Genomic DNA, 27,342 nt, shown 5'->3' with positions numbered 1-27,342 from the left:
TACCATGTTTTTGGCTACTTTTGGATGAACAGTGACTTAGTGTATCTTCGTGGTATCCCATCATGCAACAGGTCTATTCCCCAGATCTCGTTTGCCGCTCATTAAACTCAGACATGGTCTCGCTTTTGGCCTTGGCCAAGTATATTGTTTATAAAATTTTTTATAAACTGCTGACTGGTTTTTGCTCTAAAAAGCTGTTTTCATAGCTGTGTGTGTGGTAGTGGTGTTTTACTGCCTGTAGTTGTTTCTCTGGCTGTTTTTTTGTGCCCTTGTCTGGCTGTTTGGGTATCCCGTTTGTTTCCTTTCCTCACGGGCTAGGCATGTTTAAGTTAGAGGACCTAGTCCTTCCCATTTTTTGTGTGGTCTTTGGTTTGGTGCTCCATTATGCTAGCGTTTAGTGTTGTCTGGTTAGTGGTGCTTTCCTGCCTTTGTTTCCCTGGGCTAGGCCCGTTTGAGGTAGAGAACCTAGTCCTCCCTGTTTTTCCACCGGTTTCTGGGCTGTTTCAGTTAGAGGCTCTGTTTCTTGTTAGTTGGGTGTAGTGCATGTATGTATTAATTTGTTCCTTTCAACATGTCCAAGGATCCTAAGGAACACAGGCCTTCGGGATTTAAAAAGTGTGTTGAATGCAGCAATAAAATGTCTTTAACTGATGGGCACTCTGTGTGTGTGTCTGCGTGTGTGTGTGTCTGCGTGTGTGTGTGTCTGCGTGTGTGTGTGTGTGTCTGCGTGTGTGTGTGTCTGCGTGTGTGTGTCTGCGTGTGTGTGTGTCTGCGTGTGTGTGTGTCTGCGTGTGTGTGTCTGCGTGTGTGTGTCTGCGTGTGTGTGTGTCTGTGTGTGTCAGCGTGTGTGTGTGTCTGTGTGTGTGTCTGCGTGCGTGTGTGTGTGTGTGTGTGTCTGTGTGTGTCTGTCTGTGTGTCTGTCTGTGTGTCTGTCTGTGTGTCTGTCTGTGTGTCTGTCTGTGTGTCTGTCTGTGTGTCTGTCTGTGTGTCTGTCTGTGTGTCTGTCTGTGTGTCTGTCTGTGTGTCTGTCTGTGTGTCTGTCTGTGTGTCTGTCTGTGTGTGTCTGTCTGTGTCTGTGTCTGTGTGTGTCTGTGTGTGTCTGTGTGTGTCTGTGTGTGTCTGTGTGTGTCTGTGTGTGTCTGTGTGTGTCTGTGTGTCTGTCTGTGTGTGTCTGTGTGTGTCTGTCTGTCTGTGTGTATCTGTGTGTGTCTGTCTGTCTGTGTGTGTCTGCGTGTGTGTGTCTGTGTGTGTCTGCGTGTGTGTGTCTGCGTGTGTGTGTCTGCGTGTGTGTGTCTGCGTGTGTGTGTCTGCGTGTGTGTGTCTGCGTGTGTGTCTGCGTGTGTGTGTCTGCGTGTGTCTGCGTGTGTGTGTCTGTGTGTGTGTGTGTGCGCGCGCGCGTCTGTGTGTGTGCGCTGCTTGTGGGCTGTTCACCTCCAAGAGTCCTGCTTGTTTTTCATTCCTTCAGTCCCCGTGTGCTACAATGTGAGGAAGAAAACGCTCATTTTGAAAGGACTGCTTAAACACTCCGAGGAAGACTTGACCAAGTCTGCAGTGCATTATCCTCTCCAGCTAAAAAGGACTTCCAAGAAGCACTCTCCGGCTCAGTTTATTCGGAACCGCCAGAGAAAGTTGCTAGAATAGCTTCTCCTTCGGTTCCATTGCCCTTGGTGCCGAAAGAAGGTAGTCTCTTGACTTAAGTCCGTTTCGGCTCCCAGCCTTTTGGAGCCAGTCACGGATATTTTGGTTTGGAGCTGGTCTCCAGTTTTTCGACCAGATTCCCCTTCCTGCAAGTCCCCTTCTGTAGGAAGATCCATATCTCCTACTTTATCTTCCAGGTCCTTTTCCAATGAGGACGTTGATAGGGTGGTGAAGAAACTGCTTCAGTCATCTGTGTTGGCTAAAACAGTCTTCTCCGGAGCTAATGGCCTCTTCATCCTTTGTTGTTCCTCCTCCAAGCCTTTCTTGGCCTTCGAAGCCAGAGTTGTCGGTGCTGTCGGACGCCGTTAGGTCAGTCCCAGTAGCCTCACCTCTTGGTTCTGTTTTCTGCTCCGACCACATTGGCTCAGTCCACGGGGTAGAGGGTTCGCGGTTTTCCGGTCGGACCCGAAGGGGAGGTCTCAGATTGATCTTAATCGGTTCCGAGCCTTCCTCTCGGTGATTCGGCCCGACATCAGCTTCGGACCTCATCTCTGTGCTGAGGGCTACTACTGATGTTCTTCATCTCACATTGCTGCAGTCCTTACATATGGGTAGTCCGCTGTCCTCGGTCGGCCCGAATACCAAAGTATTAGGCTGACGTCGGTCAAGGCGCTTAAAACTGACATCAGGACGTCAGGGTACAAAAGCGCATGACCGTCATATCCTCAGTCTTTTTTGCCGCATGGTCCGATGCAGAAGCAGCGTTGCAAGTGCCGTTCGGCGTTCTGAAATTTTTCGAGTTCGGAGTTTCAGACCGAATCCAAGTTGGCTAAGTACCCCGTTGGGGATTATTTTGTTTTTTTCTTGCCTCAGTGTAGTACCGGATGTCAGAAAAAGTGAATAATTGTATTTCTTGTGGGAAACAGATACCGCATAGGGATTATCATTCTTTGTGCATTCCTTGTTTGGGGCCTGAGCACGACGTGAGTCGGGTGTCGCTTTGTGCTAGGTTCAATAAGCGCACTATTAAGCGAAGGTTAGATTGTGCTAGGCTGGTCTTTGGTAAGCGGTGCAATTATAATATGCCGTCGGATTCTCCGGCGCCCGCTTCCACCAAGAAGCGCAAAGACAAAACAGTTAAACCCAGGCAAGATGAGTCGTCCGTTCCGGACGCCGGTTCTTTAGAGGCTTCAGTGGAACCGGTGGGTCCGACGGAGGCTTCTTTAGAGTCTCAGGGGGAGACTTTAATTTTGCAGGATGTGGCCTCTCTTGAGGCAGGGCAGGCTGAAGGGGCTTCCCAGGTTACTGTACTCCCCTCCCTTCCCAGAGTGGTTAGGCCCTCTCCTTCTGTTTCCAAGGCTTCTCCCAGGGGCAGGCCAGGTTTAGCATCTGTTGGTGTCACTCCTAGTTCAGCAGGGTCTGTGCCTAAGAAGCACATGCTTAAAATGGCAGAAGATTTGATTACTCTGATTAGAGGTTCTTTGCCCCCTCCTGATAAGAGGCCTAGGGTGGAGCCGGAGTTGGGAAGTTTTGAACAGGCTTCAGATGTTTCAGAGTCTTCGGCTGAAGACTTGCAGGAGTACTCTCCTTATTCTGATTCTGATGCAGAAGATTCCACTCCTTCTGCTTCTCCTCCAGAGGATTTTTCTTTTTCAGAGACACTTCATTCTATGAGGGAGCATTTTAAGTGGGAAGGTCAAGACTTCTCTGATTCTAGGAAAAGGCTTAGGGAATTTTTGCTTTTACCTCAACATAGGCCCTTAGCTATACCACCTGTTCTGGATGTTGTGCAGGATGTGTTTTCAGAGGCTTCGCTTAATCCTGATTCTCTGCCTCCTGCGCCTGTTAAACCAGATAGGTATTACAGGGTGCCTGAGGCTCATAAATACCTTTATAAGAGTCCTAGGGCGGACCCAGAAACTATTAGTCAGGGACCCAAGGGTGTCAAGGCCTCTGTTGTAAAGAATCCGGTTCCTCTAGATAGAGGCCAGAGCTTTGGATAGATGGGGAAAGAAGGTCTATACTTCTTCTACCTTAGCAATGAGGGCTTTGAATTGCCAGTTTCATATGTTGAAATATCAAAACTTTCTTCTTTCTCAATTGAAATCTAAGGTGGATGCTCTGGCAGAAGGCATTGAGTGTAAAGAATTACAAGATTTGGTGCATGTCTCTGAGCAGGTTGGTAAGCATTCTTTACAATGTGGTTTTGATGCTGTGCAGGCCTCGTCTAGGGTGGCTGCCACTGGTTCAGTTCTTCGCAGGCACGCCTGGCTGAAGGATCAGAATTTTTCTGACCATGTTAAAACAAGGATTTTGGATGCTCCTTTGCAGTCTGAAGTGTTTGGTCCACCTGTGGAATCAGTCTTGAAGAAAATGGAGGACAAGGCTAAGTCTATGCAGACTGTTAAGGATTTTTTGCTAGTTCAGCCTCCAAAGTTTAGTAGGAATTGGCCTGCTAAGGGGTGGACGTATCCTTCTTATGATTCTCAGTCTAGGGGTAGATCTAGACGTGGTAGGGGCAGAGCACAGAGTTCCTTCAGACCTAGAACTGGGAGTTCACCTGCACAATCTTCGAGTGAGGGTAGGGGCCAGTCCTTTCGTAAACAGGCCCAATGACCTACTTTTTCAGCTGCCAGATCCCTCTTGCCTGGCAGCACCTTTGGGAGGAAGGTTGGCACTTTTCAAGGAAAATTGGATTTTAATTACCCAAGACAAATGGGTACTGGATATCATACACAGAGGTTACAAGTTTTATTTCCATACCTTGCCTCCTTTCAAAGGCATGCCAGACGTTCCTCCTCAGCAAAGACTAGAGGCTCACAACCAAATTTCTCTTCTACTTCAAATAGGAGCTATACAACCGGTCCCTCTGCCAGAAGTGGGCCTAGGATTTTATTCTCGCCTGTTTCTAGTACCAAAGAAAGGGGACACGTGGAGACCCATTTTGGACTTATCTATCCTCAACACATATCTGGACATTCCCAAGTTCAAAATGTTGACGTTACAGCAGCTTTTACCTCTGCTGGGCAAAGATCACTGGATGGTGACTCTGGATCTCAAGGAGGCTTACCTTCATGTTCCCATCAGGCCCAGTTGCAGGAAGTATCTGCGTTTTCGGGCTGGGACTTTTCATTATCAGTTCTCTGCATTGCCCTTTGGCTTATCTACTGCGCCCAGAGTGTTCACGAAGGTTCTGGCTCCAGTGGTAGCTTTCTTCAGGCTAAGAGGAATACAAATCTATCCTTATTTGGACGATTGCCTGATTCTGGCTCAAGGAAAGGACGAACTTCTTCATCATTTACACTGTGATGGCAGTGTTAAGATGCCTAGGGTATTCTGTGAACGAAATAAAGTCCAGTCTAGTACCCTCTCAGGACATGTGCTTTCTGGGTGTGAGACTGAATACAGCATCCCAGATGGCCTTTTTGACCCCAGACAAACAAAAGAATCTTTTTATTTCCATCAATTGTCTCGTCAGTCCAGGCTGACTGCAAGGACAGTCCTTCAAGCCTTGGGGTTCATGGCATCTTGTATTCTGGTACTTCCCAATGCCAAACTGCATATGAGGAAGCTACAATGGTATCTCAAAAATGTATGGACGCAACACTGCCAAGATATGGACACTGTCATTCAGATAATACCTTGCATTCAAAAGGAATTTTTGTGGTGGGCTCAGGAATGTCACCTAAACAAGGGACTCTCTGTAACCCGACCAGAGGCGAGTCAAATTCTAACGACAGATGCCTCAGGCAAAGCTTGGGGAGCTCATCTAAATGGAAAATGGGTACAAGACACGTGGCCTGCCAGACTTCAACATTTACATATCAACTTGAAGGAGATGTTAGCAGTCCAATTTGCATTGATAGCTTTCAAGGATTTACTTCTTCCAGGGCAGGTGTTGATTCAAACAGACAACACAACTGTCATGTGGTACATCAACAAGCAAGGGGGGACACATTCATATCCTCTATGCAGACAAGCAATGATTTTGTGGGAGACTGCTCTCAGGTTGCAGCTAAATCTTCAGGCAAGGTTTCTGCCAGGAGCACAGAACTCCTTAGCAGATGTGTTGAGCAGACAAATTATGGATCCCCACGAGTGGAAATTGGATCCTCATGTATTTCGAAAATTGACAGTGTTATGGGGAACTCCAGACATAGATCTGTTCGCTTCTCCACTAAATTACCAGCTGCCAAAGTTTTGCACGAAAAGGTTTCATCCCACAGCTTGGAAAGTGGATGCTCTCTCATTCAATTGGAGCAATCTTCACGTGTATGCCTTTCCACCACTGCCTCTCCTCCCAAAGGTACTCCTGAAGGTCAGACAGGACAAGCCAACCATGATTTTAATAGCTCCGGATTGGCCTCGACAGCACTGGTACCCATTACTGAGAAGTCTGGTACGGAGCCTCCATGGCCTTTGCCTTCGATTCCACACCTGCTGTCTCAGGAGAACAGTCATTTACTCAATATCAAACTTCACTCTCTACATCTAACAGCCTGGCATATTCTGTTTTAAACCCTGGAGGGTCTCGGCTTCCACAACAAGTTTTGAATGTTATTTTGGAGGCCAGAAGGCCTAGTACAAGGAAAGTTTACGCAGATAAGTGGAGGAGATTTTTAATTTGGAGTACAGCAAAGGACTTTGATGTTTCTAAACCTAACTTAAGTGTTGCTCTTCAATACCTTACTGAGTTATTGGACAAAGGTTTGTCCTTCTCCTCTATAAAGGTTCATGCTGCAGCAATTTCTGCTCACTATGACTGTGACCCACCATTATTTTCTCATCCTTTGTTTAAGCAATTCCTTAGAGGGGCAAAGAATATAAGACCCCCACGTAGAGCTCCTACTCCTGCTTGGGATCTCAATTTTGTGTTGGAGAAACTCACTCTGCAACCTTTTGAGCCTGCAGCGACTGCCGATTTGAAATATTTATCATGGAAGACTGCTTTTTTGTTGGCCATTACATCTGCGAGAAGGGTTTCTGAATTACAGGCCCTTATGGCGGTTGAGCCTTTCTTAATTTTCCACAAGGATAGGGTGTCTTTGCGTACTAACCCTTCCTTTATGCCTAAAGTGGTTTCTATTGTGGCTTTAAACCAAACTATTCATTTGCCTACTTTTTATGCAAACCCCCAAAATAAAGGCGAGAAGATTTTGCACACTTTGGATATACACAGACAGTTGCGATATTATTTGAGCAGAACTAAAGGGTTCAGGCAGTCTCAGCAGTTTGTTTCATTTGCTTTGTGTTCTCAGGGCAAACCTGTTTCAAAACAAACTATTTCTAAGTGGATTGGGTTTTGTATTGCTTTCTGTTATTCCCATCATGGTAAGGAGATTCCAGCTGGGATTAGGCCTCATTCCACTAGGGCTACTGCCACTTCTTCAGCTTTTTTAAGGGGGGTGGCTACTAAGGATATTTTGGAGGCAGCTACTTGGAGTTCAGTGCATACTTTCTCTAAGCATTACCACCTTCCACTTTACTCTAAATCTAGGGCTGGATTTGCCACTGCAATTTTACAGGGCATTTTGGCAGCTCCTAATGCTTTATAGTTTTGCCATCCTCCCTTACCTCTGCTTTGGGATTCTACCCATATGTAAGGACTGCAGCAATGTGAGATGAAGAACATAGTACAGTTTTGTACCTACCATAAATGTAGATGTTCGAAGATCCACATTGCTGCAGTCCAATTTACCCTCCCTCCTTCCCCTCTGTAGTTACAGGTGGTTGTGTGGTTTGGGTTGTAAATATTGTAAATATGGTTAGTGCAGGGGTGGTTGGTTGTTTTGCTGTTTTTGGCTTTGCCCTTTCTTTTTAGGGCCTTCTGACATCTGGGGCAAGAAAAGACTGAGGATATGACGTCGGTCATGCGCTTTTGTACCCTGACGTCCTGATGTCAGTTTTAAGCGCCTTGACCGACGTCAGCCTAATACTTTGGTATTAGGGCCGACCGAGGACAGCGGACTACCTATATGTAAGGACTGCAGCAATGTGGATCTTCGAACATCTACATTTATGGTAGGTACAAAACTGTACTTTTCATCTTCAGTTAGTCAGCCTTCAGAGCCGGGGGGGGGGGATCAGCCTTCGAGGTTATGAGGAGTGTACTGGCCAGGTCGTCAGCTGTATCCCACGGCACCAATACTCTGTCCCCTCCAGCACCGGTGTCAGTTTTGGATCATGCTCTGTCCATGGGCAGCGGAGACCCTAAACCTCAGGATTCCTCCATGAGTGGTACCCAGCTTTCTGACATCTCCCCAGAGTTTTTGCCTGAGGAGCCCGCCAGAAAGAGATTGTGTAAGAGGAAACACCTTGACTCCCGTCAGCTACTGACCTCGAGGAGTCAGAGGGGTTCCCCAAGTCGTCTTCTGAAGATCTCTTTTTCAGATATCCTGGAGATCCTGAAGCAGAGAGGCGGCTGGCCATCCAAATCCCCTTCTGAAGAGGAGTCTGTGTTCCTGAAGGCTTTCGGGTCTCAACCCTCCACCTCTTGGGTTTCTCCCCCTTTTGATGAGCTATTAGATCTTGTCTGTCAAAAGGTGTGGGAAACTCCTGACACTGTGGAACCGGTCCCAAGGAGACCAAATAAGTTGTTGTCTGCCCCCTCTGACAAGGAGCATCTATCTAAAGGAGTTCCAGTAGATGTCATGGTGGTGGAGTCAGCCAACCGGCACTTGCGAACTGCTTTTGCTTCGGGCACCGTGCGGCAAGAAAGACTGAAGAAAATAGCGTCTGCTGTATCTTTTATACCCCTGGCGCACTGACGTCAGGGAAGAGGTGACCGCAACTGATGCCGGAACCTAGACTTTGGAATTCTGGCCAACTGAGCGTAGCCTGCCAGCAGGATAACCCAAGAGTAATGACTACAACAGTGAATACACTCGAACATGTACATTTATGGTAGGTACACAACTGTACTTTCCTTGACTGCCTCCACCCATTTCCTCAGCTGTGGGAATCTACCCAATTGAGATGACTGCAACAGTGAAACACGGAAGTACAGAGTACAGTTGTGTGTACACTTACCATAAATGTAGATGTTCAAGTGTATTCACTGTTGGTCCTGGTTTCCCTCCCTCCATCCCCCTTTATTCTCTTTCTCCTTTTATTACCATTCTCCCCTGTTCGACTTTTCTTACAAGGGACATATTGGTATTTATTTTCCGCTGGTGGGATTCTTCCTCCAGAACCTGGCCTCCTACTTTGGGGGCTTCTGACAGGTTAGGGCAAGAAAGACATAATGGCGTCGGCTGCCTTACGTTATACTGCTGGTGACCTGACGTCAGTCCTCAAGGAGCACCAACCGACGCAGAAATACCAAGTCTCTGGTATTCAGGCCAGCCGAGTGCTACCCTGCAGGGGATAACCCAGATGTGGTGACTGCACCAGTGAATACACTCTAACATCTACATTTATGGTAAGTGTACACAACGATCCGTGCCTCTTATGTAAGGGTGGTTTCAGAGGGGGCTGTAGCTTTATCTGGTGTTTTAAGGGACTAGACACTAGCTCTATTCTTGAGGCAGTTATATGGACTTCTCTGCATACCCTTCAACAAACATTGCAATTGGAAGGCATTTCTAAGGATAGGGCAGGTTTTGCCAGAGTCATTCTCCATAGCTTTCTGGAGAGCTCAACAACTACTTACTCTACCCTTTCCGCATGAGCGTTTGTACTCTAACCCATGTAAAGAATGATACACCAGATGAATAGAATAACGCAGAATAGTTGTGTAAAATCTTACCATGCACTGGATGTCTCTTCCCTGTTGCAGTATTCCAATTAGCCCTCCTTCCTCCTGGTTGTTTGGCTCTGTACCTTGAATGTTCATACCCTACTTTCCTTGGGCTAATATTGCTCTTGGGGCATTCATTTCAGACTGTGCGGGCATACGCCGCTTTTGTGGCTGATATTCGACAGAAGCCTACGTGTAACATACCACACACTACAGTAGTGAGAGATGTTTGTATACTGGCCGGCGTCTGGTTGCCTATGGTGCAGAACTGTCATGTAGAGAATACTGATTTTACACAACTATTTTGTTCACACAGTATGAATTGAGAAAAGCTACGGATGGTGTCACAGGAGTTTGACTCTCTTAAGCCAGAATAAAGGAGTCACAGTTCACCTTACCTTTAGCACTTTGTAAGTTGGTGGCTTAGATTATATAATCCTGATTCCACAGGGCCAGCTGTTCAATAAGGATGTCTTGCATGTCTTGGAAGAGGCCAGTAGGCCCTCTGTCAGAAAATCCTACATCTCAAACTGGAAACTGTTTTCATTGTGGTGCCAAGCTAAAAGGCAGCAATCATTGCAAGCCAGAGTCATTTTGGTGCTATCTGAAAAAATTGTTTTCTAATGGACTTTCCTATTACTCTGTTAAAATTCATGTCCATCATCTGTTCTTGCCTGTATAGCCACCATTCATGGATGCATCTGCAGTCATAACAACTGGGTTGTCCTGTCGTCAGGCAGCCCTTCGGTCGGCCGGATTCCAAAGTCCGGGTCCGGCTTCGGCTGATGTCGCACTTCACCCGACGTCATCTCTGCTGGTCTTCGGGTATAAAGGCATCAGCCGACGCCATTTTCCTCAGTCTTTCTTGCCGCGTGGCGCCCGAAGCAGAAGCGGTTCGCAAGTGCCGGTCGGTCAGATCCAGAGATTACTACTACCGAATACTCCTTCGAAGACTTCTAAAAGCTAAGTACCCCGTTGGGGACTCTTTCTTGCCTCAGCCGATGTCAGAAAAAGTCAATAACTGTTTAACTTGTGGGAAACAAATACCTCATAAAGATTTCCACTCTTACTGTTTGCCTTGTTTAGGCCCAGACCACGACGTAGCAGCCTGTTCGGCCTGTGCTTCATTCAACCGACGAACACTTAGGCATCGGTCGGAGTTTGCTGAACAGTTTTTCGGCTCAGATTTTGCGTACATTATGCCGTCGGATCCTCCGACTACCCAAATTGTTAAAAAACGCAAAGAAAAAGACCGACACTCGCGGTCCGCGGTTTCGGCCGAAACCATGGTTAAGCAAACCGCGAGTGTCTCTGTTTCGGCCGAAACAGAGAAAACTGATCAAAGTACAGCCGAATCAATGACTACTACTGAGGTTCCGGCTACTTTACTTGAATCTGCCTCAGAAATTTTACCTACAACAGTGGTTACTAGTGACTTATCAAAGAGACCTAGAGCAGAGCCCCCCCGAGCCTGTGTCCTCTGATGATTCTGCGGATGACTCAGATATTACAGACCAGCCAGAGGCTCCTTTCTCCAATTATGAAGACTCAGATGCTGAAGAATCCATTCCAGCTGCTTCTCCACCAGAAGAATTCTCTTTTGGGGAAACCTTACATGCCATGAGAGAACAATTCCAATGGCAGGAACAGGATTTCTCAGATTCCAGAAAAAGACTTAGGACTTTTCTGCACCTACCACAACACAGGCCCTTAGCTATACCTCCTGTCCTCTCTGTTGTGGACGATGCATTTAATGTCTGCACTGCACCAGATTCCTTACCTCCAGCCCCTGCCAAACCAGATAGATTTTACAGGGTGCCAGACACTCATCATCACCTATACAAGGCCCCACTTGCAGACCCCGAAACTATATCCCAGGGGCCTAAGGCAGTAGCCTCGACCACAGCAAAAAACCCTATTCCTTCTGAAAGGGAAGCCAGGTCTTTAGACAGATGGGGCAAAAAAGTTTACACCTCTGCTACTCTCTCAGCTAGAGCTTTAAACTGTCAGTTTCACATGATACAATACCAAGAGTTTATGCTTGATCAGTTAACTAAAAAACTATCCTCTGATGACTCTATAGATAAGAAATATGTATTAGAAATGGTAAATAACATACAACAGGTTAGTAACCATTCCTTAAAATGTGGCTATGATGCACTGGAGGCTTCATTTAGATCAGCCATGACTGGCACAGTGATAAGAAGACATGCATGACTGAAGGAACAGGTCATGTTAAAGCTAAGTTATTAGATGCTCCTATGGATAAGGCCAGTTTGTTTGGTACACCTGCCCAGCAGGTAATGAAGAAAATGGAAGAAAAGGCAAAATCTGTACAAACTGTTAAAGATTTCTTGCAGGTTCAGCCCCCAAGGTTTAGCAGGAACTGGCCTGCCAAAAATTGGTCCTTTCCTGACTCCACAAGATCCCAAAGGGGCAGGAATAGACGTTCCAGAGGCAGAAATCAATCCAGAGGGGGTGCCTACAGAGGACGACAGTGGCAAGGTAATAACAGAGGCACAGGCACAGCCACTACCACTACAACAGGACAATCACAGTGACTTGATTCTAACTCCGCCTACCAGGGAACAAATAGCAGCACCATTAGGCGGAAAACTAACCTTATTTTCGAAGAACTGGCACAATATCACAAAAGACAAGTGGATTTTGCAAACCATAGACCATGGTTACCGGTTCCACTTCCACACTTTACCAGTCAAAAAAGGAATGCCAAACCTGCCTCCAAATCAAAAAACAGAAGCTCTACAGCAGATAATGCAATTAACAAAGATGAGAGCTGTGGAAAGAGTACCAATAACAGAACAAGGCAAAGGATTCTACTCCAGACTATTCCTAGTTCCAAGAAAGGAAAAAAGTTGGAGACCTATTCTCGACCTGTCCACCTTAAAAACATACATCATTGTCCCAAAATTCAAAATGCTGACTTTACAGCAACTTCTTCCCATGCTGGGCAAGGAGTGTTGGCTGGTAACTCTAGATCTCAAGGAGGCATACCTGCACGTCCCCATTCAACCAATTTGCAGAAGATACCTCAGATTTCTTGCAGGATCAGAGCACTATCAATTCTCAGCATTGCCCTTTGGCTTATCTACTGCGCCCAGAGTATTCACAAAATGCCTGGCATCAGTAATCGCCCACTGCAGACTACAGGGAATCCAAATTTATCCATACCTGGACGACTGCCTGCTACAAGGGGACAACAAAAGCAAGCTGACAACAGATTTACAAAGGGTCATTTACTTGCTACAAGCACTGGGATACACAGTCAATTTACAAAAGTCAAGGCTGATTCCATCCCAAACAAGGACATTCTTGGGTGCGGAATTGGACACAGTAAAACAAATGGCATTCCTAACTGCAGAAAAACAAAAAGAACTCCCTCTTTACTTCTTGGCACTAACAAAACAGAACAAGCTAACAGCAAGAAAAGTTCTGCAGGCCTTGGGCTTCATGGCATCATGCATAATCTTGGTTCCACATGCCAGACTGCATATGAGAAAACTACAGTGGTACCTAAAGAATTTATGGTCCCAACACAGGCACAGCCTAGAAGCAGAAATTCCACTAATCCCATGCCTAAAACAGGAGTTCCTATGGTGGGCTCAAGCATGCCAGTCAAACCCAGGCCTACCCTTTCACAACTATCAAGCAAGCCAAACCATCACAACAGACGCCTCAGACCTAGGATGGGGGGCTCACATGCTGGACAAATGCGTACAAGGATTGTGGACGCAGGACCAGCTTCACCTGCACATCAACCTAAAAGAAATGCTGGCAGTAAAACTGGCAATCCAAAAATTCAGACCATTTCTCAAAGAAGGCCATTTGATAAGGACAGACAACACCACAGTCATGTGGTACATCAACAAACAGGGAGGCACTCATTCATACCCCCTATGCAGAATGACTTTGGACCTTTGGAACCTGGCACTCAGCTACAACATCCAGTTACAGGCAATATTTGTACCGAAAGGAGAACACTCTAGCAGACATGTTAAGCAGAACCACCTCGGATGCTCACGAATGGATGCTACACCCGGACATCTTCAAGACCATCGCAAAGAAATGGGGAATGCCACGGATAGATCTATTCGCTTCCCCTCTCAATCACCAGCTCAAAAAATTCTGCACAAGGACATTCCATCCACTTGCATGGAAAGTGGATTCGCTCTCCTTCAGCTGGAAAGGTCTGACAGCATATGCATTCCCACCTCTTCCCTTGATACACAAGGTATTACTAAAAATCAAGGAGGAACGTCCAAGGATAATCCTGATAGCTCCGAACTGGCCAAGGCAACACTGGTACCCATTGCTGAGGAGCATGTCTCAGGACAAAATGTGGTCAATACCCCTGATGCCTTTGATGTTAACTCAAAACAACTACAGCGTCATGCATCCAAACCTAAAAACGTTGCAACTGAATGCATGGAACATCACATAGCAGCAACTAATCCAGATCTTTCCCAAAGGGTTAAAGACATTATCCTTGAAGCCCGCAGACCTTCAACAAGAAGGAACTATGCAGGGAAATGGAAAAGGTTTGTCATTTGGAGTGCTGAAAGAGGAAAAGATGTGTCGAATATAGATATTGCTAACATTCTGGAGTACTTGGCAGAGCTTCTACATACAGGCCTGTCCTATTCCTCCATCAAGATACATGCATCAGCTATTTCAGCAGAATACAGCTTTGATCCACCTGTCTTCTCACATCCTCTACTCAGGCAGTTCCTCAGAGGGATCAAGAATGTAAAACCTCCTATGAAACCACCATTGCCAGCTTGGGATTTGAACTTTGTGCTAGAAAAGTTGACACTCGCACCTTTTGAACCAGCAGCAACAGCAGACCTACAGCATCTATCATGGAAAACTGCTTTCCTACTGGCAATAACCTCAGCAAGGAGGGTTTATGAACTTCAGGCCCTAATGGCAGTACAACCCTTCCTAATCTTCCACCAAGGTAGAGTGTCCATGAGGACTAATCCTACATTTATGCATAAGGTGGTATCCAGAGTGTCTTTAAACCAGGCAATCCACCTACCTACCTTCTTCCCCAACCCACAAAACAGAGGGGAAAGAATGCTGCATACCTTGGATGTACATAGACAGCTACGCTACTACCTGGACAGAACAAAAAGTAACAGAAAAACTGACCAGCTTTTTGTAGCCTATGCAACAGGAAGGGAAGGAAAAGCAATTTCCAAACAGACAATCTCCAAATGGATAGGAAATTGCATACGATTCTGTTACTCCTTCCATGGAAAACCAATTCCACAGAACATAAGGCCTCATTCTACAAGGGCAACAGCCACTACCACAGCCTTCTTACGAGGAGTGGCAACCAACGACATTATTGAGGCGGCTACTTGGACCTCCGTGCATACATTTGCCAAGCATTATAATTTACCTCTGTATTCCAGATCCCGAGCAGGGTTTGCCACTGCTGTACTGCAAGGGATCCTAACCACACCATAATCTATTCTTCCTCCTGCCCTAGTTGGCTATGGTATTCTACCCAGTTGTTATGACTGCAGATGCATCCATGAAGGACATAGTACAGTTTTGTACCTACCATAAATGTAGATGTCCGAACTGGATAGCATCTGCAGTCAGGATTACCCTCCCTCCTTCCCTCTGTGGTACTCCTAGGGTATTTACCCTCCTAATAGCTAGCTGGGGGGGAGTCTCTTATGGTGTATTTGTTTGTATATATGTACATACATGCTTATTTTTTGTGTTTGCCTTCTATCTTTTTGGAAACATTGGCATTTACCCAAAATTTAGCCTTCCAAGAGGGCAACTGGCATCTGGGGCAAGAAACACTGAGGAAAATGGCGTCTGCTGATGCCTTTATACCCGAAGACCAGCAGAGATGACGTCGGGTGAAGTGCGACATCAGCCGAAGCCGGACCCGGACTTTGGAATCCGGCCGACCGAAGGGCTGCCTGACGACAGGACAACCCAGTTGTTATGACTGCAGATGCTATCCAGTTCGGACATCTACATTTATGGTAGGTACAAAACTGTACTTTCTTGCAGCCCATGGTTAAACAGTTTGTCAAGGGAATTATCTGTTTAAGGACCTGCAGGAAGACCCCTGCCTGGGACTCAAATTTTGTATTGGAAAAGCTTACCCTGCCCCCTTTAAACCTGCTGCCTCTGCAGATATCAAATTTCTTTTTTTGGAAAACTGCCTTCTTTGTAGCAGTCACCTCGGATAGAAAATGTTTTGAGTTGGGGGTGCTCTTCATACAGAGCCCTTGCTTGGCAAGAGGTCCTATGACAGTGTCCCTGAAGACAAATCCTCCTTTCACGCTACAATTAGTTTGAGATCCAACTTGAGCCAAGCTACTCAATTACCTGTGTTCTGTCCAAATCCTCAGGATTGGGGAAGATGACTCTACATTCAGAGGACATACACAGACCGCTTAAGTTTTAGTCATATAAACCCTCAAAGTACAACTCTTTGCCTTTGCTTCTCACAAACTAGAATGTCTTGTCAGAATATTTCAAAGTGGATTTCTAATAGCATCTTTTGTTACAAGCACCATATTAAGAGTGCACATTACAACATTAGGACACTGCTACCACAACTCCCTTTGTCAGGGGGGTACCCACCCAGGCAGCTTCCTGATGCGCATTCCCCTCTACAGTTTGCTCTGTGCTTCAAGAGCATGTTTTGCTTCTGCCTTCTGTTTCGTAACGCCTATCTGACCACCCCTTCCTGTAACTTTGGGAATCCTCCTGTAATGGTACTAGCACAACAATGAAAACACTAACATCTTCTTCTCATAAATGTACGGGTCTTTAGTGTCTTCACTGTTGCAGTGTCCTTTACCTCCCTTCCCCCCTTTTTTGACTATGGGTTAAGGAGGACTCCCTTTTCTCCTTCCCCTTTTCACCTGTTTAGATGTTTACACAGGTCTGTGTTGCACCTTGCCTGCTGGGGACAGTGCATGTGTTGTGTGCTCTTGGCTTACGGCTTGGAGAGTGGGACTTCTAACTTGTAGTGTAGGGTTAAGATGGAGAAAAAGATATAGTGCTAGCTGTTGATTCTCATACCTAAACGTCTTGATGCCACTGGAGGGGGGGCATCCGCTGGGCCAGGAGGATGAGGAAAATTTTTAGTATTCAGGCCAGCTTGATGGCTTCCAACGCAGGAAATGCCAAAGTATTGTTACTGCAACAGTAAAGACGCTCTTAATAGCTACATTTAAGTTAGACACACAACTGTACTTTTTATAAATCTATACATCCCCCTGACTCCACTGAAACTCTGTTTTGGTTCGGTTGGACTATCCTGGTTTACAAAATGAAATGAATGAGTAAATTACCATTGGGTAAGTTAGCAGAGGAGGACAGAACAGCTCAGAGTATCTTTTTGTTCATTTAGCATTCAAGCACCCAGAATTGTTCAGTGTTTCCCTAATCCTCCCAGAATAACAGCAGGCTTTTGTAGAGTTGAAGGCTATTCCATCACACTTTCTAGTACCTGGAACTGTTTGAGGAGAATAGGTATTTGTTCCCTGGCCATGCTGCTATTGTCCATGCACGCATTCATGGATCATGATATTCTGCTTTGTTCTTTTTGGAAGGTGGCTTCAAGAGTTTGCCCTACAAATTGGACACCATTTAAGTGTTTTTGTGGGAGGGGTTTACTGCTTTGAATGCTACCGGAGGGTCTCCTTTGAACACTCAAAAGGGGAAATTATAAACATGAATTTTTTTTTTTTGTAGGAGATGCTGATCTTTACCCCATTTACTTTGACTGTCTCCAATTGTTGAGAAGTTGCAATGTAATCTTTGTAGCTTTAAGCATTTTTTTTGTCTGACATTTACTGTTTGTTCATGCAGGAGTAATTCACTTAAAATGGTCAACAACTTTGTGCTGTGTGGTAGACATGCTTCTGACACAGGTTGGGAGATGAGACCAAATCAGTCTTTGTTCTGGAGATTTTAGAATAGCACAGATGCTACTAAGTAGTACTGAACTATTGTGTTGTGCTATGAAAGATTGTCTGCCATCTGATGCAATATTGAGTATTAGCTTAGCAGATGTTTCACACCTTGAATGGGCTTGCATATTTTACACTGTTGCATCGAAATAGGCAACGTTTGTGTGCTGTGTTCAGAAATTATACTTGAACTTTTTTTTGTGTGTAGACTTCCAACTCTTCGGAGAAAAAATCCAGTAGTAAAGACAAGAGTGACATTCTTTCATTTGATAAAATCAAGGAAATTAGGGAGCGTGAACGCCAGCGTCAACAAGAACGAGAAATTCGTGAAATAGAGAGACGCAGGTAACACTTGGTTGTTAAATCTCATGGTGTAGAGTAATATATATTTGATAGCACTTGCTGTGTCCTTTCAAGTCTATTAATAAACCCACTCATTCATAACACTGCAAAGCACTTGAGTCATTCTGGACAGTCGCTGGTACCAGTTCTTTAAGAGTAATTGCCAATGATTGCACTCCACAACTATTGCTACATTTACTGCTTTAGTCTGTCTTTTTTACCTGTGTTGATGATGAAGTGTGGTATGCTGTCATCCTTTCTATACTGTTGGTCATATGAGGACTGATTGTGATTGCTTCATTCTGTAGCTTCACCTTAGATATTTAGTGGAGTTTTGTATTGATTTTGTTTTTTTTTTTTTTTTTTTTTTTGGAAAGTAATTTTGTAAACTGTTAGCTTTTAGGTTTCACAGTTGTATTACTTGGGTCTATTGGCTGCTAAGTCGGTTTCTTCAGAGAATGTTTTTCTTATAACCTTGATCACTTGTGTAGTGGTGACTTTGAAGTAGGTGTAAAGGAAAGTGTAGCTGCGATTTTGTACCTGAAGTATTTTTATGATGCACGTGCAGGTGATCGCTTTTCTAGTAAAGAGTGCAGAAGTTAAGAACAAATTGTCTAAATGCTTGATCTGATGTAAATCTTTGTTCTTTAATTACTAATAGGACCTTGGTTCTGTCCTTGGAACCGATGTAGCAGTTTTCAAGCTCGCTCCAGCCAAAAACTCTTAGCCAATACCTACTCATAATGCCCTTCTCCTAGGTACTCCAGATCTCGTTTGCTGCATTCCTAGTCAGATGTGCTAGCCATCTCTCTCAAAGCTAAGTAAAACATTATTTTTCAGACATTTTCTCTTCAAAATTGTTTTAGTCAAGTTGGCCTTTTCTCACTGTCGCCTATAACATAATCCTATTCCCTACCCTTTACCTTGGTAATTTAATTTCTACCACTATTGGTACTGACCCTCTCTCCTGCCTTTGACAAGGCCCTTCCTTACCACTTGTGGTATTTTTTTAAATACCATCATTGGTATTCTTTCCCTTTTTCTTTTCATTTTTTTTTCTGTAGGATAGCCTTGTTGCCTTACTATGTCAGACAAAGCTAAGTTGGGGTTTAAACAGTGACAAGTGTGGGCGTAAGATGCCTAACTCAGATACACATGCTCGTTGTATCTACTGTTTGGGTGTGGATCATATTAAAGCTGACTGACATTTGTGCTAGTTTTAGTAGTCATACACTAGCAGAACGTAAAACCAAACTTATTTTAAATGATTTACTCAAGACACCTTTTTTGGAGGCTCTATCTAGGTCTGAGGTCTCACCCCCTCCAAAGACCATAAAACATAAGGAAAAACGGAGTCACTCTGTTCCTGCATCTCCATCAGTTACAAAACTGAGTTGGCTGCATGCTTCGCCGGTGCCCTATGTGCAGACCTCTTAGGCCACCAGGCTCTGTGTTTTCTCCCTCGGTGCCGTCCAGGATATTCACCCCTATTTTGGTTCCAACCATGGCACCACTGAATTTGGTGCCGTCCTTGGATCCAACATTGGCTCCGACAACTGTACCTGCTTTGGCACCATCCCAGGCCACTGTGCCTACAGATGTTCTTCGTGTTTCACTGTTGCAGTCATCACATTCGGGTTATCTGCCTGCAGGTAGCCCTCAGTTGGCCTGAATACCAGAGTCTTGGGATTTCTGCTTCTGATGCTGTCGCTTCTTCCATGACGTCAGGTCATCAGGGGTGTAAAACATGCAGCCAACGCCATTACATCAGTCTTTCTCACCGTGTGGTGCCCAAAGCAGAAGCAGTACGCAAGTGCCAGTTGGCCGCCTCCTGAAATTTTCGTTTTTCGAGTTTCATACCTGAAGTCTTCTAAAAGAAAAGTACCCCGTTGGGGATCCTTTTTTGTTGCTCTAACCGAGGTCAGAAAAAAAATTAAGAATTGTCTTTCCTGTGGAAAGCAAATACTTAAGAGATTTTCATTCTTACTGCATCACCTGTTCAGGCCCAGACTAATGACATCCCTCGATGTCAGTTTTGTGCCTTGTTCAACGCCCGAACTATTCATCATCGGGCAATTTTTGTAGCCAAATTCTTTCGCTCTCTATCTCCGTACTCCAAAATGGCTTCGATAAGCCATCAGACTAGTGATCTTCTGAAAAACACAAGGATAAAGACAGAGACGGACCGCATAGGTCCAAAACTGCCGGAGACGGACCACATGGGTCCAAAACTGCCGATGATGCTGCCATTAAGCTAGTCACCAGTACTCAGTGAGGCGCTTTCGCAGCCCCTGATACCCGCTTCTACAGCTTCGCAGGCCTCTACTGAGACCCATTCTGCGTCCGGTGTGCCGCGAGATGCTACATAGACTGTGGAAGCTACAGATGTTTCTACCTTGGATGTGTCCAGCGCCGCTGTGCAGGCACCGGCTTCTGAGTGTGTATTCAGACCTTCCGATTTACATATTAAACCGACTACTTAATTTCAAACCAAAAATACCAAATTTCTCAGGCCTAGAGTTAGCACTACGCTTAGGAAAGCAACAACCATAGTGAATTCTCAGGCCCACATGCCACAAAAATAAATGCTTAGAATGGCTGAAGACCTCGTTACCTTAATTAGGGGAAGTCAGCCTTCCCCCTCAGAGAACACAAACTGTTTTTCCTTCTGATTATTCTGATCGGGAATCTGATCACTCTGACCCTTCTGTGACTACAAGGACAATACCCTTAACTATCTGAGGATTCTGATGCAGAGGATTCCATTCCCTCTGCTTTCCCTAAAATATTTTTCTTTTGGTGAAACCCTGCAATACCCTTAGAGAGCATTTCCGCTGGGAGAGCTAGGACTACTCTGTCCAAAAATAGACTCTGGGAATTATTAAACTTGCCTCAGCACAGGCCTCTAGCTATCTCTACTGTTCTGGAAATTGTAGATGTCTTCTTGCAATCCAATCTTACTCCTGATACTTTGCCTCCAGTCCCCAGGAAAGCTGACCAGTACTGTATAGTACCTGACTCTCTCAAATTCTTTTTTAAGAATCCTACTGCGGATCCAGAGACCATTTCCCAGGGAAATAAAAGCATTAAGGCTACATCTGCCACAAATCCTACCCCTTTGGACAGGGATTCCAGGGCTTAAGACAGATGGGGTAAGAAGCTATACACCTCTGCTACTCTTGCCATTAGGGCCTTAAATTGCCAGTTTCATATGTTAAAGTATCAGCAGCATGTTATGGAGCTAATTAAGAAGAAAATGTTGTTGGTTCCTGACTGTGCAGAACATAAAGATTTACAAGAGTTAATGCATTCTGCTAACCAAGTTGGTAAACATACTTTGCAATATGGGTTTGATGCCTTAAAAGCATCTTGCAGGGCTGCTGTGACTGGGTCCCTTCTTAGAAGGCATGCTTGGCTTAAGGAACAAAACTTGCCAGATCGTGTCAAAGCAAAATTACTGGATGCACCATTAAACCAAGAGCGTTTATTTGGTAATAACACAGAAGGTCCTCAAAAGAATGGAGGGGAAAGCTAAATCTATGCAAACTGTTAAAGATTTCTTACAAGTACAGCCACCTAAATTCAGTAGGCATTGGCCTTCAAAAAAACGGGTCTTTTCCAGTCCCTTCCAGGCCTTCAGTCCAAGCCCAGGGGCAACAGACCACCAAGACTTAAGTCTCTGGGTATGCACAGTTCTAAGCAGTGGAGTGCTCCCACATCCAAAACAAGGAGTAGTAAGCCACAATTCTATGGTAAAATGGCACAATGACTTATCCTTACCTCTTCCAAGCCTTGCCCAAGTACTTGCACCTTTAGGAGGGAAACTTGCCCTGCATGCCAAAAACTGGGAATACATTACCTAAGACAGATGGATCTTAAACATAGTTTCCCAGGGATACAGATTCCACTTCCACTCACTCCCAACCCTAAGCGGATGGCCAGACCTCCCCCCAAACCAGTGGGCAGAGGCCCAAAAGCAAGTACTTTCTCTTCTCAGCATCAAGCCTATTCAACCTGTCCCAGCAGAACAAATGGGGCCAAGGTTTTTATTCCAGACTGTTTCTGGTTCCCAGCAAAGAAAGCTCTTGGCTTCCTATCCTGGATCTGTCTATTCTGAACACCTTTCTGGTGGTTCCAAAATTCAAAATGCTAACTCTCCAACAGCTGCTTCCTATGCTAGCCAAGGACTCCTGGCTAGCAACCCTAGACTTAAAAGAAGCCTATCTGCACATCTCCATAAGGGAATCTTGCAGGAAATACCTACGCTTCAGAGCAGGCTCTATGCACTATCATTTCTCTGCACTTCCCTTTAGCTTATCTGCTGCACCCAGAGTATTCACAAAGTGCCTAGCTCCAGCCATTGCGTATTGCAGGTAGAAAAGCATTCAGATTTACCCATACTTGAACGATTGCCTGATTCAGGTGGGCAGTCAGGACTTGCTACTACAGCACCTGGCATTTGTAAAGGGACTTCTAACTTCACTGGAGTACACCATCAACGAAAAGAAATCACAGCTGGTACCCAGCCAACAGATTGTATTTCTGGGAGCAAGCTTGAACACAACTTCTCAGATGGTATTCCGCACACCAGAGAAACAAATGTATTTATTATTGACTACTTCAATCTACTGTCCAGCAAAACCCAGCTATCTGCAAGAAAAATACTGCAAGCCCTGGGGTTCATAGCCTCTTGTATTCTATTAATTTCATATGCAAGACTGCATATGAGGAAACTTCAGTGGTACCTAAAAAGTCTTTGCTGTCAACATTCTCAGGACCTGGAAACAATGATTCCTGTCATTCCTTGCTTAAGGACAGAGTTCCTTTGGTGGGCAGACACCTGCAAACCACAAGGGACTCCCTTTCACTCTACCCCCTGCCGGCCAAACCCTAACAGACACATTGGACTACGCATGGGGGGGGGGGGGGGCTCACATGGCAGGGCAAGTGCATTCAGGGCAAGGGGAACCCAAAGCAAATGTACCTGCATATCAGTCAGAAAGAAATGTTAGCTGTACAGAATGCTCTGACAGCCTTCAAAGACTTTATTCTTCTAGGACAACTATTGGTAAAGACAGACAACATAAGCAGGGGGGAACCATTTCTACCCACTCTGCAGATTAGCCATGGCTCTGTGGAACACAGCATTGAGCAGCCAGGTGCACCTGCAAGCTCAATTCCTGCCATGCAAACTAAATTCACTTGCAGACAACGTAAGCAGAAATCTGGTGGATCCACACGAGTGGAAACTGGAACCCAAAATATTCAAGCTTTTGAGGCACAGGTGGGGAACACCAGAGGTGTACCTTTTTGCTTCCCCTCAGAAGTATCACTTGAGCAAATATTGCACCAGAACTCCCCACAGCCAAGCTTGGAAAGTGGATGCCCTGTCCTTCACCTGGGAAAACCTCTCAATCTATACCCCCCCCCCCCCCTCTGCTCCTCCTCCTCGAAGGTTCTACTAAATATCAGACAGGACAAGCCAAGAACTATCCTGATTGCACCAGACTGTCCACGCTAGCACTGGAACCCTCTGTTGCACTGCCTGACAGTGTTGCCTCCATAGCACTTACTTCAGACTTGTTCCCTGCTGTCAGCAGGCGGGCCAGATTCTGCACCCTCAGCTACAGACCCTGAACCTAGCCGCCTGGCTCATCCACTGAATTCTTCTCCAGCAACTCAGTAAGCAGGTGCTGGATGTCATTCTTGAGGCAAGGAGGCCTAGTATGAGAAAATCCTATTCGGAAAAGTGGAAAAGATACTGCTCCTGGAGCCAGTCTCCGGGAATGGACACAACTGTGCCCAAATTAACTCGTATACTAGATTACTTAGCAGAAATGCACCACAAAGGCCTATCCTTTTCTTCAATTAAGAGCCATGCCTCTGCCATCTCAGCTCATTAAAATACTGAGCCACCCCTTTTTTCTCATCCTCTACTCGCAGTTCCTGAGAGGAGCCCAAGAGTTTAACACCTCCCAGGAGAGCTCCCACTCTTGCCTGGGACCTTAACTTTGTATTGGAAAAGCTCACGGTTCCGCCTTTTGAACCTGTTGCCACAACTGAGTTAAAATTCCTTTCACGGCAAACTGCTTTACATCTAGCTATCACTTCAGCAAGAAGAGTGTCTGAAAATCAGGTCCTTATGGCCGTGGAATCCTTCAATCTGATATTGTTGATCCTCGTTCATTCCTTGCGTATGGGTATTGGTTCTGAGCTAGGAACCGAGTCAGCCACTCTCCAAGCTCTTGTCAGCTTCAAACTCTCGAGCCAAACTCCCACACACAATTCCCCTCTCCCTTTTACCTCAAATTTCTTTTGCCACATTGCCATTTGGTTGTGTCAAGCTACTTCTCTTGATTTAAGTACGTCAATTGTTGTTTAATTGCTTTACAAATTACTTTTCTGTCAGAAAAGTTAATATTTTATTGCCTCTTGCCCTATCGCATCTAGCGTTCATATTTTCAGGATGTTCGTGTTTCACTGTTGCAGTCATTACAGTTGGGTTATCCTGCTAGCAGGCTACCCTCAGTCAGTCTGAATTCTAAAGTCTAAGTCCGGTATTGGTTGCTGTCACCTCTTCCCTGACGTCGGTGCGCCAGGGGTATAAAAGATGCAGCTGACACCATTTTCTTCAGTCATTCTTGCTGCGCGGTGCCTGAAGCAAAAGCAGGTCGCAAGTGCCAGTCGGCAGACTCCTGAGATTTTCAAATTCGAATTTCAGATCCGAAGTCCTCATTAAAGCTAAGTACCCCGTTGGGGAAACTTTTTTTCCTGCTCCAGACCGATGTCAGAAAAAGTTAATTGCATTTCTTGTGGGAAGCAAATACCTCATAAGGATTTTCATTCTTACTGTATTCCTTGCCTAGGCCCTGACCATGACGTTGCTAGTTGTCGGTTTTGTGCTAGATTTAACCAACGCACTATTAAGCGTCGGTAAGATTTTGCATTTCATTACTTTGGTCGAAGATTCAATTATATAATGCCGTCGGAACAGCCGGCTACCAGAGTTTATAAAAAGCGCAAAGAAAAAGAAAAGGACAGGCATCCGAGATCCAAAACCAATGAGGCTTCCGCTAGGCCTCTCGCTGGTTGTCAGTGAGGCGTTTTCACAGCCCCTGACACCCGCTACCTCAGAGCCACAGGCCGCTTCTGACTCCCACATGGAGTCATCTAGGCCGCTGGAAACTCAAGGTATTGGACACTCTGAAACTATTCCCTCAGATGGGTCCGGAGCCGCTGAGCAGGCATCTGCTTCTGAGGGTGTTTTCAGGCCTACACTGTTATGTCAAGCCAACTTCAGCTTCAAAGGCAAAGACTAAAGCAGCTCTAAAGACAAAGAAACAAGTATAGCATTCTCCTGGACAGGCTTCCATGCCTAAAAATCAGATGCTTAAAATGGCCGAAGGCCTAATTACTTTGATCAGGGGTTCCCATCCCCCTCCTGATAAGAGGCCTAGGCAAGAGATAGAATATGAATCTTCAGAACAGATTTCCATTTCCTCTGATTCCTTTACTGAACATGAATATTCCCTTCCTCCCTATGAGGATTCTGATGCTGAAGAATCTATCCCATCAGCCTCTCCTCCTGAGGATTATTCTTTTGGTGAGACCCTGCATACTATGAGGGAGCATTTCCATTGGGAGCGCCAAGATTACTTTGAATCCAAGAAAAGGTTCAGAGACTTCCTTTTATTACCCCAGCACAGGCCTCTTGCTGTTCCTCCTGTTTTAGACATTGTAGATGTTTTTACAGAGTCCGGTCTATCTCCTGACTCTTTACCAGCAGCTCCTGTTAAGCCAGACAGATACTACAGGGTTCCGGATTCTCATAAATTTCGTTACTAAAACCCTGCTGCTGACCCAGAAACTATTTCTCTGGGTCCCAAGGGAGTCAACGCTTCCACTGCAAAAAATCCAATCCCCTCTGGTAGGGATTCAAGGGCTCTGGACATATGGGGGAAAAAGATTTATACTTCTGCTGCCTTGGCTGTAAGAGCTTTAAATTGTCAGTTTCATATGCTTAAATATCAGCAATATCTTATGTCACTGCTTATACAGAAAATGTTGACAAATTCAGAATGTGCAGAAAACAAAGAAACGCAGGATTTATTGCATGTAGCTGAACAAATGGGAAAACATACTTTGCAATGTGGTTTTGATTCTATAGAGGCCTCCTGCAAGGCCACAGTTACAGGTTCTGTCATTAGGAGGCATGCTTGGTTAAAAGAACAGAATCTGCTTGATCATGTTAAAGCAAAACTGTTAGATGCTCCATTACAACATGATACCTTGTTTGGTGTTAAAGCAGAAGTGTTGAAGAAAATGGAGGACAACGCTAAATCTATGCAAACAGTGAAGGATTTCTTACAGGTACAGCCTCCCAGATTTAGCAGGAACTGGCCTACAAAGAATTAGTCCTTTCCAGTGTCAGACAGGCCACAAAGAGGCAGATACAGACACCCCAGAGGCAAATCACAGCCCCAAGGCTCATACAGGCCTAAGCAGTGTAGTGCTTCTACCTCCAAAGTGGAGAGGAAAAAACACAGCCATACAGGAAACAGTTTCAATGACTTCCCCTGCCAACACCAAGCACTTGTCTTCTGGCAGCTCCTTTGGGGGGGGGAAACTAGCACTTTTCACAAAATTGGCACATGATCACCCAGGGCAAATGGGTCTTAAATATTGTATCTGAAGGCTACAGGTTCCACTTTCACACCCTGCCAAGGCCAAACGGTATGCCAGACCTGCCACGCAGTCAATGGGCAGAGGCACAAAAACAAGTTTCATCCCTCATGGACATGGGAGCCATTCAGCAAGTACCACAGCAAGAGCAGGGACTAGGATTTTACTCGAGGCTATTCTTGGTACCCAGAAAGGACAAAGCCTGGAGAAAAATACTGGACCCATCTGTCCTAAACACATTCCTGGATATTCCAAAATTCAAAATGTTAACTCTACAGCAGCTTCTGCCCATGCTGGGCAAGAAGGCTTGGCTTGTGACTTTAGACCTAAAAGAGGCATACCTGCATGTCCCAATCAGACAATCATTCAGAAGATACCTCAGATTTATAGCTGGCTCAATGCACTACCAATTCTCTGCACTCCTCTTTGGCTTATCTACTGCGCCCAGGGTCTTCACAAAATGCCTGGCACCAGTGACTGCATTTTGCAGACAGAGGAATACAAATATATCCTTACTTGGACGACTGCCTTATTCAAGCATAGAACAAGGACACTCTACTACATCTGGCATTTGTAAAAAGGTTACTAACAGGTCTAGGGTACACAGTAGACGAAAAGAAATCAAAACTAGTACCCTCTCAAGAGGTAATATTATTGGGTGCAAGCTTAAATACAACTGCCCAGATGGCTTATCTCACCCCAGATGAACACAGACAACTGACTACTTACTTCAAAATGTTGGCAACAAAGACCCAGTTGTCTGCAAGAAAAATTCTGCAGGCTTTGGGCTTCATGGCATCCTGCATCCTACTAATTCCATATGCAAGACTGCATATGAGGAAACTTCAATGGTATCTAAAAAATGTTTGGACTCATTGCAACAGCCTGGAAACCATAATTACCCTCATTCCCTGCCTGCAACAGGAGTTTTGATGGTGGGCAATAGCCTGTCTCCTCAACACGGGACAG

The 27,342-nt window shown here is 45.3% G+C and overlaps 1 protein-coding gene across 2 annotated transcripts in view; it reads left to right on the top strand.

Annotated features, from left to right (window-relative positions):
• LOC122817656 (scaffold attachment factor B2-like) overlaps nt 1-27,342 on the top strand; it is a 1,188,489-nt gene that overhangs the window by 782,867 nt on the left and 378,280 nt on the right. For both annotated transcript variants that reach the window (XM_044090719.1, XM_044090720.1), the window contains exon 13: nt 17,558-17,694. In XM_044090719.1, coding sequence (XP_043946654.1) covers nt 17,558-17,694 — 137 coding nt within the window. The remainder of the gene's footprint in view (nt 1-17,557; nt 17,695-27,342) is intronic.

This window comes from Protopterus annectens, chromosome 13.part0, assembly GCF_019279795.1.
Source record: "Protopterus annectens isolate FY-2018-M chromosome 13.part0, PAN1.0, whole genome shotgun sequence".
NCBI classification, from domain to species: Eukaryota; Metazoa; Chordata; order Ceratodontiformes; family Protopteridae; genus Protopterus; species Protopterus annectens.
The sequence above is the reverse complement of the archived record's forward strand: the minus strand, read 5'-3'. Positions and strand labels throughout refer to the sequence as shown.